This window comes from Egretta garzetta, unplaced genomic scaffold (assembly GCF_000687185.1).
Source record: "Egretta garzetta isolate BGI_Z169 unplaced genomic scaffold, ASM68718v1 scaffold345, whole genome shotgun sequence".
Lineage (NCBI taxonomy): Eukaryota > Metazoa > Chordata > Aves > Pelecaniformes > Ardeidae > Egretta > Egretta garzetta.
In genome coordinates, this window is record NW_009259692.1 from 419,241 (window position 1) to 434,841 (window position 15,601).

The 15,601-nt window shown below is 46.5% G+C and overlaps 1 protein-coding gene across 1 annotated transcript in view; it reads right to left on the reverse strand.

Moving 5' to 3' along the window:
* LOC104126317 (ceramide synthase 4) overlaps positions 1-15,601 on the reverse strand; it is a 25,692-nt gene that overhangs the window by 9,242 nt on the left and 849 nt on the right. Inside the window, exons 2-5 of the mRNA XM_009638873.2 lie at positions 8,446-8,563; positions 5,725-5,843; positions 3,293-3,350; positions 738-788 (exon numbers count right to left, since the gene is read on the reverse strand). Coding sequence (XP_009637168.1) covers positions 738-788; positions 3,293-3,350; positions 5,725-5,843; positions 8,446-8,563 — 346 coding nt within the window. The remainder of the gene's footprint in view (positions 1-737; positions 789-3,292; positions 3,351-5,724; positions 5,844-8,445; positions 8,564-15,601) is intronic.

Below are 15,601 nucleotides of genomic sequence, written 5' to 3' on the forward strand. Positions count from 1 at the left end.
TGAGGAGGAAGGAGCGGCAGAGACAGCGTGTGATGAACTGACCCCAACCCCCATTCCCCGTCCCGCTGTGCTGCTCGGGGGGAGGAGGGAGAGAAGTCGGGAGTGAAGCTGAGCCCGGGAAGAAGGGAAGGGTGGGGGGAAGGGGTTTTTAGATTTGTTCTTATTTCTCATTATCCTACTCTGATTTGATTGGCAATAAATCAAATTAATTCCCCAAGTCAAGTCCATTTTGCCCGTGATGGAAGTTGGTAAGTGATCTCCCTGCCCTTATCTCAGCCCATAAGCCTTTCGTCATATTTTCTCCGACCTGTCCTGTTGAGGAGGGGGGAGACAGAGCAGCTCGGTGGGCACGCCTTACAGTTTTACAATGTACATTCTGAGGTCTTTTACAACAGCACTGCGAGAAGCTGTCCGGGGGTTGGAAAGCGTACATCTCTTAGCAGCCCAGACCAGAATAACCTCAATGAAAATTACCAGCTAGGCACAAAATCCCTTCCTTGTTCATCAATGCAAGGAGCAAAGATGGCAACCAAAAGCCAGGCACTTTTTCGCCCAGCTGCCTCCCTTGCTATTCCCACTCCTACAACTTGAGAAGTTGAAAGAGTTAAAAAGTGGCTTCGCCCACTGAGCACGGGAGCTATTGCCCTCTCTGCCTCTCTTTTGTCGCCAATACAACCTGATTTTCAAAAGATATCAAAAGACAACACATGATTTATGACAGCAATTGCGTGACTCACCTGTTGTGGATATCCTGTCCAGCATTCCTTATGGTCCCAAAGCCAAGGCTTCTGGAAAGAAAATGCAACATGAATTTGAGAATGCCAGAGGAATTCTCTTATCAACTCTCTAACTCCTTTAGTTTGTTACTACTACAGTCTTGGTTGTGTTTTATTACAGGCAGAGCTGGTGGGACTCTCTGGAATTCCATTGCCGAGGGATTGCCACTACAAGAACTTGCAGTCGCTTGTGACATTGCCAATTCGTGTGGCTCCTGCGCTGAGATTTCACATGCTGTTTAGCCCAGCCCCAAATAAAATAGCTCAGGGAAGATTTCTACCAACTTGTGGCAGCCTTCTACAAGTTTGGGGTGGTGGTGGTGATGTTTTGAATGTGTTAAAATTTTCTTGCAACTATTTCATGAAAGAATCTCTGTGGTTTGGACAGCAACACTCAAACGTAGTAAGAGGGCTGAAAACTTGTGTGTCAGGAACACGGTTTTTCCTCTAACGGTGAGGCTCATGCTGCGGTCCGTTAAGTAATGAGCCTCTGAAGGATCCTACTTTGTTCACACTTCATATAAAACCGGTTGTTTAGAACTTGGCAGCTTAGAAACATGGCAACTAAAGTCCCTAAAAGTTCTTCCTGCACGGAGCACACCCTGACCCTTTGCTGTGCCCGGATTTAATCAGAGCAAGCACGTCCTAGAGCATACAGTGATGGAACATACTCTATGTCACTTCTGTAAGGGTAATTTTCTATAACAGTTCTGTAGGCTCCAGATATCAGAGCTACGAGTGAGAAGGCGACATTTCTCAGTCTCTCACTGAGCACCCGCTGGTGCATGAGCAATACAGAAGGCAAGAAGGAAGCAGAGGTTTTTTACGAGCAGCGGTAATTAGGAGTAGACACAGCCTCCCGCTGGCTGGGCATGGGGCTGGGAGTAGGATTTACAGCAAATACAGGTACAGAACCAGGAAAGATGTGAGCTATAGAATCAGAGAGGACAAAGCGAAAAAACTCTTAAACAACTATGGCACAGCATGTTACCTAAATGGAAAGGAACCCCAGATCCCTGAATTTCATCATTCCTCCACTCTCAGCAAATAAAGCTGTTCTCTGGTGGCCTACTGTGAGATCACATTCTGTTGCTACCTGCTATTTCCCTGACTCACGGGGCAGAGGTTTTTGCCATCAGTCTAAAGCTTCTAATACAGAATTTAAACATTAGCTTTTTTTTTTAAAGAAAGAAGGGGGTTTTTCACAAAAACAAATGCATGTTAAAATACTACTCAGATTGCAAAGTAAACATGCAAAAGTCAGGAAAGGCCACATGCAGATACACCCTGTCACTTTAGTTCTTTGTCCTTCCTTTTAACGTAGCCATTTTGGTACAATTTTTAGGTAACAGAATAACATTCTGTTTTCTATGGCACCTAGAGGTGCTGTCTGTAGGACAGATGCCTCCTTGGCTTGTGAAAATTGGAAGATGTGTACTGAATAAAGAAGAGGCTTTCACGAAAAGTGAAGATGATCTTTCATTCCTAGAATGGTCAGATACCATGCAGAAGAGCAGGATTTTGCCCCTTCTGTTGCCACAGGGCTCTTGTACCATGCTGAGCAGGTCATCCACCCCAAATTATCACAGCTGGCCCCAAAGACTAGCCCTTCTGGTTTGATGTACAGATCCACAAAACACTGCAGCTGGGATTTAGATACCTTCACTCCTCTTCTAGCTCGTCCTGTAAGCCTCATACTCCCCAGGGTAACTTAAATTCTGACTTGAAAGTCGGGGTCAGTTCAAGAGTCCCTCACTTGTTACCATAAAGAGAAGTTACCAGCACACTTTGTGCCTGCTGTCTTGGGATCTGCAGGTTTTCCATTACTTAACCCTTCAGAAGGTGTCAGTGTAGAATACTTTTGCAAAGCTCACCTAGGGAACCGGATTCAGCAAAGGAGCCAGGGGAACCTTTAAAACACAGCCAGAGGATGACCGGTGCCCCTAGTCCCAGCTTAATGACCACAGCTCAGTGATTAGAGCATGCGTGTGGCTTCTGTTACCTCTTCTGCCTGTTGAGGCAGTTCAATTTGTATTAGGAGAACTCATCATTTATCAAATCAGAGAAAAGGCAGAGGCATGAGCCTGAACCAATGACACCTCGGGTAAGGAAAAGAAAATTAATAAATAAAATTATTAAATTGCAGTCCATGCTCCAAAGGAAGCCTGAGGGTTTTACCTTAAACAGGTATTCTATACAACACACAAACAGGCTCTGCAGCTTCCATCTCAGGTAAGTGTTCTACCTCCTACCCCACTGAAATGTATTTTTACACAGTCCCAGTTGTCTTCTGCTTTGCCAGAAGAGGAAACCTGTTGGTTTTGAACTAGAGCTTTTAACATAAGCCCAGTCCGCTATGTTTGTGGTCTCGTAAGCGTGCTGTGCGGAGGATACACACTGACCTGGTGGGAAAACCTCTATAAGAAGGTCTGAAAGGACATGCTTGACAACAAAACCTGCCATTCTTGCAGGCACTGGCTCGGTAGAACAGCAGGGGGCACTGCTTGTGTACTCACATCGTACAGGACAGCAAGTCCAGTGAAGAAAGAAATGATGTAAAATGTAAACCTCCAGCTACAAACAAACAAAACAAAGCACGTTAGAACCCCATTCATTACCCACCAAGCTGCAACCCCGTGTATCAATCACACTCGTGCAAAGGAGGACACCATTAAGGCAAAGACATCCAGTCACACGTTCAAGGTTTGCCTGGATCATCCCAGGAGTGGCTCTTTGCACGTCACTAACACATTCAACAGACTTCACAGAGAGCAAGTCTTCTGCTTTAGAGAAGGCAGAAAATATGAAAATCCCGCTGACCAAAATCACCCAGAAATTATCCCAAACTTTCCCAGCACTAGCAGATGCATGGGGTAAAAGTCAAACAATACCAGTCTCTCTCCTAGGCATTTGGAGATTAAGCATGCTAAATTCATTAGCAAGTAAAGTAATTAATTACTGTCATCTTTGACTCAGTCAGGAGCTGGTAATGATTTACCCAAATTAAACCCACACAGAAGTAAATATGAGCCGCTTGCCAAGTTCAGTGGACAGAGGCCGGCCACACTGACTATACACACATGTAATAAGGAACGAGGGGCATTTCAGCCCAACAGAATAAACAAATTGCTAATAAACTAACCCCAGAAAACCTTCAAAGGAGTAAAACTGTATAAATCAGTCCTTTAATTTCCTAAAAATCTCCATAACAAATCAGAAGTAACTATGTTTTGAGAGAGCAAGACTCCACCTGGCTACGAAACAGCCGGGAGCTCCAAGACAGACACAAACTGTACAAAGCTACTACGTCACATCAGAAAGGCGTTCTTTCTCCAGATGCACATGGTGATAGAGGGAAGGTGGGAGGACACCATCCTCAGTGAGTGGAGTCAGGAAAGTATTTACTATTCACTATTTACTATTTACTGCAAGTCAGCTGAGTGCAGGGAGAACTTAGCTTTCATCTCGGTGGAAGCAGATGAAGCATGGTTGCTTTACAACTCCTTGTCCACAGGTTTTGTAAATATCATAGAATCACAGAATGTTTTGGGTGGGAAGGGACCCCTAGAGCCCACCCAGCCCAACCCCCCTGCAGGAGCAGGGACACCTTGAACCACAGCAGGTTGCTCACAGCCCCCTCCAACCTGGCCTGGAATGTTCCCAGGGATGGGGCCTCCACCCCCTCTCTGGGCAACCCCTGCCAGGGTTTCACCACCCTCACTGGAAAGAATTTCTTCCTTAGACCCAGTCTAAACCTACCCTGGTTTAGTTTAAAACCATCCCTCCTGGTCCTGTCCCAGCTGGCCCTACTAAAAAGCTTGTCCCCCCCTTTCCTCTGGGCCCCCTTTAAGCCCTGACCGGCCGCACTCAGCTCTGCCCGCAGCCTCCTCTTCTCCAGGCTGAACACCCCCAACTCTCTCAGCCTGTAAATATTTCTAACTGCAACTATCTGGAATATTATAAATAAATAATAAACATCCTTTTTTTCTTTTTTTCTTCTTCAGTTAGGGTTTTTAGGCAGGGGTTTTGAATTAGATATTTAGTGCTAAACGGAACACGAGGCGATTAGCTCAAAGTTGATGCCTACTCTGTGGATTCACACTTTTAGACAGATGAATAGCACTGCAGGTATTTAATAATTTCTTTCATCTCTGTGGCTTTCTGGGAGAACCTACTCCCTTACACGAATAGCAGAGCAGCCACTCACAAGTAAGGCATTTCAGCCAAGCTCAGGAGAATCCTCCTTTTCTGCGGAAAGCTTAGCCAGGACTAACGTCCACAGAACTGGCTGATGCGAGGTTTGTTTTGTGCCTCCACGTAATAATGAGGATTTCCACACAGCTGTTTCCAAGAAGAGTTTTGCTCTTTGGAAAACACAAGCTTTCCCATAGGCCTCTTTTTCTGCCACTGTAAACAGGCGCTGGTTTTTGACTTCCAGGATGCTGAAGTCAACGGGCAGCAGAATACAATCCAGCCCGCTCCCCGTGACTTTTGAAAGCAAGAGCGTGCAGAAAAGATGCAGCGGAAGGAATCAGCTTGCAGGGAGGCAAAGGGAAGTCACGGGAAAGGCAACAGAAAGGCATCTAAACATTTTGGAGGCATCCAAACAGCAGCAAAGTGGGAGGAAGGAGCAAGAGGCAAAATGGTAGGGAGATTTTCAGGTACAATTGTGTTTCAAAGCAGAACACCAGTCTTACAAAGTCAGAAACAGAGGCCCTATAAGGAATAAAGGTGAGATGGGAGTAAAAGGAGACTTGGGAGTGAAAATACAGGGGAAAAGCAAGGAATATTTCAGTAACAGAGAGCTGCAGAAGACCCAGGTGGGGCAGGGAAGACCCAGGATGCTCTCAGCATAGGGCTGGAGGGCAGGCGGGGAGGCAGAGAGCTGCCTGAGGAGCTCAGCTCCGCTGAAGGGTCCCTGCTGCTCACGGCTCGTGCTCCCGCTCACCAGGCCTCGCAAAACTTCTTCGACAGGCTGGGTCGGTCCGCGTTCCTCCGGCGCCGGAACCAGCCCTCCACCTTCCTCACCGGCAGGTCACACTGTTTGGCTAAACTGATCAGCTCACCCTGGAAAATAGGCGAGGAAGGAGGGTTCAGATCCAGGTTTGGAGGTCAGAAGGGGCAATGTGGGCATCTGGTCTGACCCACCGCAGAGCCCAGCTGGAGGCTCCTGGCAAGCCCAAATCTGTTCAAGCTAAGGCATCTTTCTGACAGCTGTTCCTCTTAGTGCAAAGACCTCAGATAACAAAAAATCTTCCCATTCCCCCTGTAAGCAGCTGGTTATTAATGCTAAATGTTGAAACTTTTACATTTTTTAACGTGAACTTTTCTAGTTTCAACTTTCAAACTCTGGTCTTATCTCCTCACAGGAGTTTGTTGTCGAATCACTTCCTCACCCTGCCTTCAGGGACCGAGTCCCTTAAATCTGTCACTCCAAGAAAGGTTTACTGCAGCTTAAATAATTTTTGAAGCTCTGCGCTGAATCCTGCCATGCCTTTCAGCATTCTGATGCACGATCAGCCAATACCCTGACTGACGTCATGAGCAGAGGCAACACCATTTTCCTACCGGATATTCTCCTGTTGTGTTAAACCTGTTAGGGATAATTTTTCAATAAATTGCCCACGGAAATCCTGCAATTACCTTCCCCCTTGTCCTTAGGCTTCTAAGAGTTTGGCATGTGACGTGAAAAAAGTTTGTCGGGTTTTATATTCCTTCTGGCAGTGTCACCGTGGATAGCCTTATTTTTTAAGTAAAGCAATAGTTTTTCATGGAATGCATTTACCTTAATGGTATAATGTGTGAGTGACTTACATAGTCTGAGCGTGTGGTACAGAAGTCTGTTCATTACCAATTTTCAGATATGCTTCTTCCCACTTACTTAGCAACTTCTGTTCTTGTGGTGGAGACAAATGGAGACACTGATTTATATTCTCCAACTGCTCCATAATGTGGAATTCCTTCTCCCAAGGAGAAGGCTTCTGGGAACAGCAAAACCTCATCTTGTATTGGACAAATAAAAGCTGACTCATAAGCCTGAGAGCTCATGGGAGAGGGAGGAAGCTGGAAGACTGGCCGAGGTGTAACCAGTGAACGGAGAGAGCAAGGCAGCAGCCAGCTGCACCGGTCTTGCTCGACGACACCCTGCCGTCAGGAGTCTCGTGGTGAGGATATACTCTGGTGTCACAGATTTTTTGGGATAAAAATGCCGGCTTCAGTGGAATGTGGGTGCAGGAAGCGCTGTGGGGAAATCCTGCTTGCAAAGCTAGGCCTTGAGTTAGATCCCTGCGGCAGGAGTCGTTTTACTGAGAAATGTGTGGATTTCACCGACAGGCAAGAGGAAGGTCAGGGACCACCTAGCAAGTGCTCCTGAGAACACTCCTTCCCACTGCTGGGGCAAAAGGCTGGCTGGGCAACCCAGATGAATGTCTGTATTTTTATTTTAGCCTCCATTCTTTTACTTTTAACCTGGTACTGCATGTCCTGAGGCTCAACATGCCCCACTGCAGTACAAACCATGCCGCAACAGCTTTACCAATGAAGCAATGTGTTTGTGCTAGGGCTATCCCTTGGGACTGGAACCCCAGCCCCCGGCTCATACATCCTTGGTAAGGGTTAATAACTATGGCTTCAAGGCCAAGAAAGCCTGCAAAAATAAGCTGAAAGAAAACCAAACTCCTTTCCCTAAAAATACACGGGTCACATCCAGGGACGTCACTGACAAGGTTAATTCCTAATGCTGCCTGGTAATTCACAATCCTGCCAATGCTTCTTCCCTCAGCAGCAGCCATTATAACTCTGGATTATCCTGCCAAGTTCTTCAAGATCACGCTTCTAATCTCTCATGGGAAAAAACCACCCACCGTTTGTGTTTGCAGTTTTCTGATGCTCCCTACAATCTCTGTGATGACGGCCAAGACTTCAGTTGGCTTCCTGAAAGGCCAATCTCAAACTCATGGACTGCACAGCAACAGGATGACCCACCTCAGAACTAGGGGCATCAAGCAATCCACACCCGCGGAGCTGCAAGGGCTAGCGGCACGGGAGTCAGCTCGAGGCAGCTGATGTGACAGGGATTTGCTAATATACGAAAAGAAGCCATCACAGAATGGCTGGGATTGGAAGGGAACTCTGGAGGTCATCTGGTCCAGCTCCCCTGCCCAAATAGACCAGGATCAGGACCATGCCCAGGACCGTGTCCAGACGGCAGAATCTCCAAGGATGGAGATTCCACAACCTCTCTGGGCAACCTGTGCCAGTGCCTGATCACCCTCACAGAAAGAAAGTGTTTCCTGATGTTCAGACAGAGCCTCCTGTGTTTGAGTTTGTGCCATGTATAAGGCAAACACAAGAGGGAACAGGAGTTGTCATTATTTGGCAGAACAGTTTCCTGTCCATAGAAGTTTGGGATTTAAATTTTTTGGAATGCTACCTATAGAAAGCTGCTACTCCCGCACGTTCAGGAGCAGAACTGATAGCTGACGGCATTTGCAGAAGGACCCCTGTGGCTGGCTGCTGCCAGCTGGCCAGTGCTATAGTGGTTCCTCCTACATTGTTGAGCTTCCAAATGTGAGCGGTGTTACCAAACTTCAGGATTCCAAATGTGATTTCATTGGGCTAAAGACACAAGGGCTAAATCTAGAGGAAAGCAAAGGAAGAAGGGACTCACCTTTCCAGGGTTCTTGCAGCGTGTATTGTAGAATGTTTCCAGCATGGGGTTGGGCTGAGCTTTTGGTCTCTGTTTGTCTCTCACACCCAGCCTGCTACTGAGGGGCAGGGCTATGGCTCTGCAAAAGAAAAGATAAAGGTTCAGCCAAAAATAGAGCAGTGATTTCTGATATTGCAGCACTGTTAAAACATGATGTAGTATATAACAGCTGCCTCCCACATTGTGCATCTAAGCACAAATATCATGTCAAGCAGGTAAGACAGATAAAGAAACTGAGAAGAACAAAACCCACACTTACAGCAGGAACAGTGGGACTTGTATTCTACTGTCCTGAACTCTGTGCCGTAACATCCAAACTTATATGAAGTTAGGAAATGCTATATCCTGCTTTGTCAACTTCTGAATCCGCTGTGCTTGGGTGTCTGGGATTATGGCATGAAGCCCAGGCTTGCAGAGACAGCCATGATACCTATCATTGCTCTTTGGCTTGCTTGTGGCTTATGCAGAGCACCACGCTGATGATAAGGCCTAAAGGTTGTTCACTGCTCAGTCTAGACTACTGAACAGACATGGCATCCACGTGAACTAAGGGCTTGGCTCAGGCTCAAGAGGGAGGCTCTATCAGATGTGTGGTATTAATGCAGAAGAAATGTCCTGTTGAAACAGGAGGCCACTTAAAATCATAGAATCATAGAATTGTTGGGTTGGAAAAGCCCTTTCAGCTCCCCCAGCCCAACCGCTCCCCTACCCCTGCCATCCCACCCCCAAACCCTGGCCCTCAGCACCGCCTCTGCCCGGCTGTTAAATCCCCCCAGGGCTGGGGACTCGACCCCTTCCCTGGGCAGCCCCTTCCAGCGCCTGACAGCCCCAAGGGGAAGGAATTGTTCCCCATGGCCAACCTCACCCTGCCCTGGCACAACTTGAGGCCAGTGCCCCTCGTCCCATCGCCCGTGCCCTGGGAGCAGAGACCAACACCCACCTCACTACCACCAGGTCCTATATGGACACTGCACAAACAGAAAACTTGGCAAATCAATCTTTAAAAAACCAGGCCCAAATTAACTGCATCCTCCCCAAATTTCTGGAGAATTCGTTGTTCCTTATGACTTGCTACCTTTTACACACTGCCACTGGCATGCAATTACTGTCATCTTCAGAAAAAAGAGCAGGCTCCTGCCCAGAAGCACTTTACAGCGCTGTTGCTAAACACCAAACAGGCAAAATCTTGGGAAAACCTTATCTCCACAGTTCAGATTAGAAGTTCTTTCCTTAAGGTGCTAACAGCTTCCTTGAACAGTTATTGGGTTATCAGCTGCAAATTGGTGTTGAGGGCGGTTACGAGGTCCACGCGCCGAGGAAGGGAGTGCTGAGACCAGAGGCTGGTCAGCCTTCATGCTGTTCAGGCAGGTCCTCTGATCAGTTAATTCCTATTCAGACACGCTAGGGAAGCTACTACATTATGTAGGTGTTTAAAGATGTTTTACTTAAAAATAGTATGGGATATATTTATGGCTGTGATTATACGGTGCGGTTGCCTGTGGTCTCTTCTAGCCATGCAGCCTATGCTCCGTATGCACATGTGCTTAGGGACTATTCCAGATCAAGCGTCCTTCCTGAAGGGTCTTTTGGAAGTTTTCAAGAACTCATTTCTTAATTTAATTAACAGGTATCAAAAGCAATTTTATAAGCAGACCACCTACCTAAGGAATCTTGTAACTTCTATTACATCAAGGCATAAAACACAGAATGGTTACACATTCCGCTCAGGCGTGTAATGGCTGATTTCCACCGGCCTGTGTATCCATTGTTCTTTTTCATCATCTCTGGGAAACTCCTTTGGCATCACCGGCGACAGGAACATTCAAAGATGTACTAAGGTCAATGAAAAAGATAACTCTCTACCATGAGAGAAGGGCCGGGGTAAGTCTGCGTGCTGGCTGCTTTCCGACAAGTCGCGCAGTTATGGCAAAAGCTGTGTGCAACCACTGGTCACTTCCAGTGAAATTCGGCAGCACCCTGGCAGCGCTGCAACCCGCAGTCGGCTGGATGGCAGAGGAATATAACCACCACCAGGGATTTTGGTTTTGAGCTCTGACTGCTCTTAGAGAAATGTTTCAATTATGTCTTATGATTTGTTTAATATCAAAGGGGTTAACAGTGACACTGGACCAGCAGGTCCTGTGCTAAAACCACTGGCACAGTATTTCAATGATATCCATAACCATACCGCAACTGAGAAAACCTTTACCTTAAGCTCTGCGCTAGGTCTTGGTTCTTATTTTAAGCGCTTCCTTGAAGTGGGCCTGAGCTTTCTGTTTTAAAGGCAAGTCATTCGTTACAAGCTCCTCTGAAGAAGAAGACGTGATCACGTTCCGTTGTTGAAGAACCACCTTACTGCAGCTTCTTATCAGTACATACTGGGAACTGAAAGGTCTGAAATCTTCCAGACGCACTAAAAGGCAAGAGGTGTTTCTGCCAGCTGTCAGGGCAGCCTGCCAATGAATTTTTTATTGAAAAACTTTTAAAATTATCCTGACTGATTTCTTAATTTTGTTTAATCCTCGTCTTCTCTTTATTCCCTGCTGGTTTCTGATGGCCATGGCATAAAATCTTAACTATAACAGAAACAAGCCAGTTGCAGTTGATGAAGACAGGGTGTAATTAACCAAAGTTACAATTACTTTGTTGTTGAGGTTTTGAGTTTAACGATGAATTATGGGACCAGTCTTACTGTCATGAACATCATTGGGAAATCAAGGCCTGAAATTCTTCCTAAGGGACGTTTGTACATGTTGGATGCATGCTCTGACTCAGTTTTCAGTGAAATCTTGTCCCAAGCACAACCCCAAGAGGTTGGTGCTTGTACTGATTTCAACATCACAGATTCATCATCTCAGTCGCAGGGATCATGGAGGTTTGTCAGCTGTCTGGAAGAAAGAAGGAGAACGTCTGAGGGCTAAACCGCACCACTCTCCCCAGCTAGGTAAGGCAAGGCAAAGGCAATGAGATGATTCTCATCTCAAGCCAACTTCTTCATCAGTGAGCTTCCCTCATTTCATGATTTACACGGGAAAGGTCACGCTAAGGCTTTTTATTCAGTAATCACCAAAGAACAAACTGCCTTGGGCTAAACCTGCTGAAGTTGAAACTAAATGGATTAATCATGAAGGGGCATAAACTGGTGCTCCCCCACCTTGCCACCTTCTGCAGAGGCTTTCAGAGTTAGCATCAGAGGCAAGAAATAATTTAACTGGGGGGGGAGGGTGTGTTGCTTATTTTTTTCCTCCCACAAATATTTTTCAATTTATAAGGGTGCAAATATCTTCTAGGACTAAGAAATGCAGAACCAGTGACAGCAGCAACCAGAACTTCTACTCTTTGAACTGCACAATCTCTTTTAGCCTCTTGCTTTCCTTTGGCAGAGGGCTATCCCCGCACTCCTGGAATAGTCTGTACCTTCTCTTGCTTACAGGAGAATGCTTCACATCCAAGTTAAACCAGCTGCTCCATCTAATAGAAGGTCTCAAGTCACTACAGTGCTACTGCCCAAACCAAGTCAAGTCAGTTCACAGTTTTCAACTAAATACTACAACGTGCCCCGCATCTTTGCACAACCCCCCCGCCTATAGGACCTAGCAGGAAGCTGTTTTCAGATCCTTCCAGATGATTGATCAACAACAAAAGTCTCTCTGCAGCTTGAATTTCAGGAAGATACATGTCAAAATCTTTCTCCTGGTTCTGAGTTCGAGTACCTGCTCCCCGCAGATCAACAGTGTCCCTTTCTTCTCACGTACAACACATAGCTCACACACTGTCACAACCCTCCTAAGAGACCTAATCTTTCTGATTAAAATCCTCCTCTAGTGCAATTTGGGAACTATTTGGATTCAAATTCACTTACACTGGCTTTCAGTTCCCCAACATGCAAAAAATCACTGGTCCAAGTCCAAAATCAGACAATTACATAGGATGTAATTCTGGTTTTCAACTTTCTGCTTTACTATCCCCTCAAAGCACTTGAGTTTCCACCTTTTCCTAACCACACAGGCAAGGAACACTTTGCAACAGAAGCTGTGATTCCTTCATAATCATAGCACTCCAGGAATTTGGTTTTTACGGAAAAGGGTCTCAAATGTTATAGAACTAGAAGAGAAGCCAACATCCCTGCTTGCAGGCACACATCAAGGGAGAAGTTCTGTTAAGGTACATAGGCGCTTAAAATCAGGCTCCAAGTTTGGGCGCGGGACATATCTCCTCCTCCCAAGCACAACCTGGAAACATCAAAGGATGGGGAGAGGTTCCCAACTTCTAGGTCCTCTCTCTTGTCAGGACATCATTACCTACCTCCCCCAGGACCTGCTTCACTACTGTGGCAAAGACTAGGAGCACTGCAGCAGAAGCAAGCTTTCTGCTCTCCAGCACCGAACACCCCCTGTTCCCACCTTCCCCAGAGCAAACCAGCTCGCAGAAGAGTTGCTTCACCAAAGTGTGAGCTGTTTCTTCTCCCCCCAGGGCTGCACCCACAGCCTCCTCAGCTCTCCCAGGCCGCACCCAGCTACTGTATGTCCTCTTCCCACACAGCCACCACCCAATCCACCGAATAACTGGTTGTTAAAAGGACGTCGCCGTCTTGGTTTTTCCCAGTTCAGCCAGCAGGTGCCACGGAGAGGAAAACGCTCGAGGAAGTGGGGTCTTCCCCAGGTTTAATCTCCAAACCAAGAAGATGGAGCCATGGGCCAAGCACGGTGGCTGATGCAGTTGCTGAATGAGGGATTGCAGAAAATCCTCTGGGCTTCTCCTGCCTCTCAGTATTTTCCTGGAGTTCCGACAAGGGTAAATGACATGAACACATTATGGCATTTCTGAAATCCCAGAGCAGGTGCCACCAGAAACACGGAGCATATCCAGAGAAAAAAAGCTCTTCACACCCGATGCCCAGCTGCAAGTAATAGGTGAAGGTAGAACAAATTGCCAGAGGCCAAGCTAGAGCCACCAAACCCAAACTTGCATACTGGTTACATGCACTCACTTTGACCCACAGACCAGATGTACAAAGCTACAAAGTCAAGGCCACCTACACAGAGAATGAGAAATAACACACGCATCCTTTCAGTCTACAATTCTCAAACTTTGTGCAAATGATTTTAAACAGGGGTAGCGCCCCCGTACACACGAGGTAAGGGAGCAGCCGAGGACTTGCTTCACACCTCCCATTCACTAGGGGAAGCTTTCTTCTCCAGGATGAGCTGAACATGAAACAGTAATGATTCAGAATGAGAAAATGCCGTGCTGAAGTAAATGACTGCAGAGAGTTAGGACAAACAAGAATACAGCCCAGAACACTGGCTTGTAGTTGGCACAGGTAAGATAGTGATATGATTATAGGTTCCCTGGGACCTGTAAAATGGGCTTGTGATATTATCTTTTTTTAAGGGTGTAACGAGCAGCTTTTATTTAATGAAGTTTGTGAATCAAAACAGCTTTACAATTAATGAGTAGGACCGGGTCTGTGGGAACTCTCCCAGCTGAGGCAGCGCTTGGTTAGGAAACAAAAGAAGTCTTTCTACCTGGCCATGGGCACCTCAAAGCAGATGGAAGGGATATTCAGATTGACTAGGAGCAGTGGGGCAGGAGGAAGGGGAATCAAGGGACAGAGTCACAGAAGCACAGGATCGATGCTGAGCCTCTGGAGATCATCCAGCCACCCTGCTGCTCCAGCAGGGTCGGGTACAGCAGGCTGTGGAGGGCTGTGTCCAGCTGGGTTTTGAGTATCTCTGCTGACGTGGAGACTCCACTCCCCCTCTGTTCCAACACTTGACCACCCTCCCAGTAAAAAAGCATTTTGTTATGTTCAGCCATAGTACCACACGTTTCCATTTGTGCCCATCGCCTCTTGCCCTGTCGCTGGGCATCACCGAGAAGAGTTTGGCTCCTTCTTCCTGTTCATGTCTTGTGCTGGGCAGCCTAAAACTGGACAGTCCTTGAAGGACTTGGGGGGGGACATGGGGAGGACTTGCAGGACACGGGGCTAATCTCCGGCTTTGCATTGTAAATGCATCCAGGTCACCAACTGACAGTGCCTACCTGAAGGAGTATCCAGCCATGTCTTGCAGATCAGCAAGGAAGAAACATGAGTCACTTGTGTTTTAATGGTTACCTGCAGCACCTCGGTTCCCACATCACTGGAGGTAACAGAGACACCTATGTCCCCAGGAAAGTGCAGGATAAAATCCATGGAATTTATGGAATGCACACTAAACGTATTGTTTACAAAGAAGAGATTCAGATTCCAACTTTGTATCATCATAAAACCATGATTTAAAGAATCATTCACACATTTGTGTTTATGTAAAAATACTGGCTATAATTTGGGGGGTGTGTGTGTTATTAGAAACATTCTCAAAGCAGAGCTGTGAATCATTTCAACTTCTATAAACTTTTCCAAGCCGTTCTTGTATCACAGAGAATCTGGAGAAGAAACATCTTTCTAGCCTACAGAGGTCTTGCTTCCATTTTCTTGCGCAGGCACTTTTTTAAAAAAGGTAACAGAAACATTTCAACTGTCTTTTTTTCCCTTTTTCTAAGCTTAAAACCACTGTAGATTTGACTAAACTATTTCAAAAGATTACCTCTTCCATCATCAACTAGCAATAGGGATTTAAATCTAGGGAGAACCACTTTGAAGAGTATTCAAAACCACAGAAGGGGACTTTACTCTGTAGTCTTGACAATGACACGATGGTAAATAACCGTTATCCACCAGCAAATCACCCTGGTGTTGCAGACCACACGAACTATTGGCTAAACTGCATAAAGCGACAGCACCAGCTCAGGACCTTGATGAAAGTCAGAGTCAATGAAGCCTGCAGGATTTCTAGCTATGCCTTTGCCATAACCCCCAAATTTTGCATGCTGAAGAGTAATATGCAAAACACTCAAACAGCTCCGGCCAGAAAGAAGCTACAAATGTCTCCATGCGGCACTCCCAAGGAAATGAGACTCCTGAACCCAGAGCAGTGGTCAGTGAAATAGAATCATAGAATCATAGAATCACTGAGGTTGGAAAAGCCCCTTAAGATCATCAAGCCCAACCGTTCCCCTACCCCTGCCATCCCACCCCCAAACCCTGGCCCTCAGCACCGCCTCTGCCCGGCTG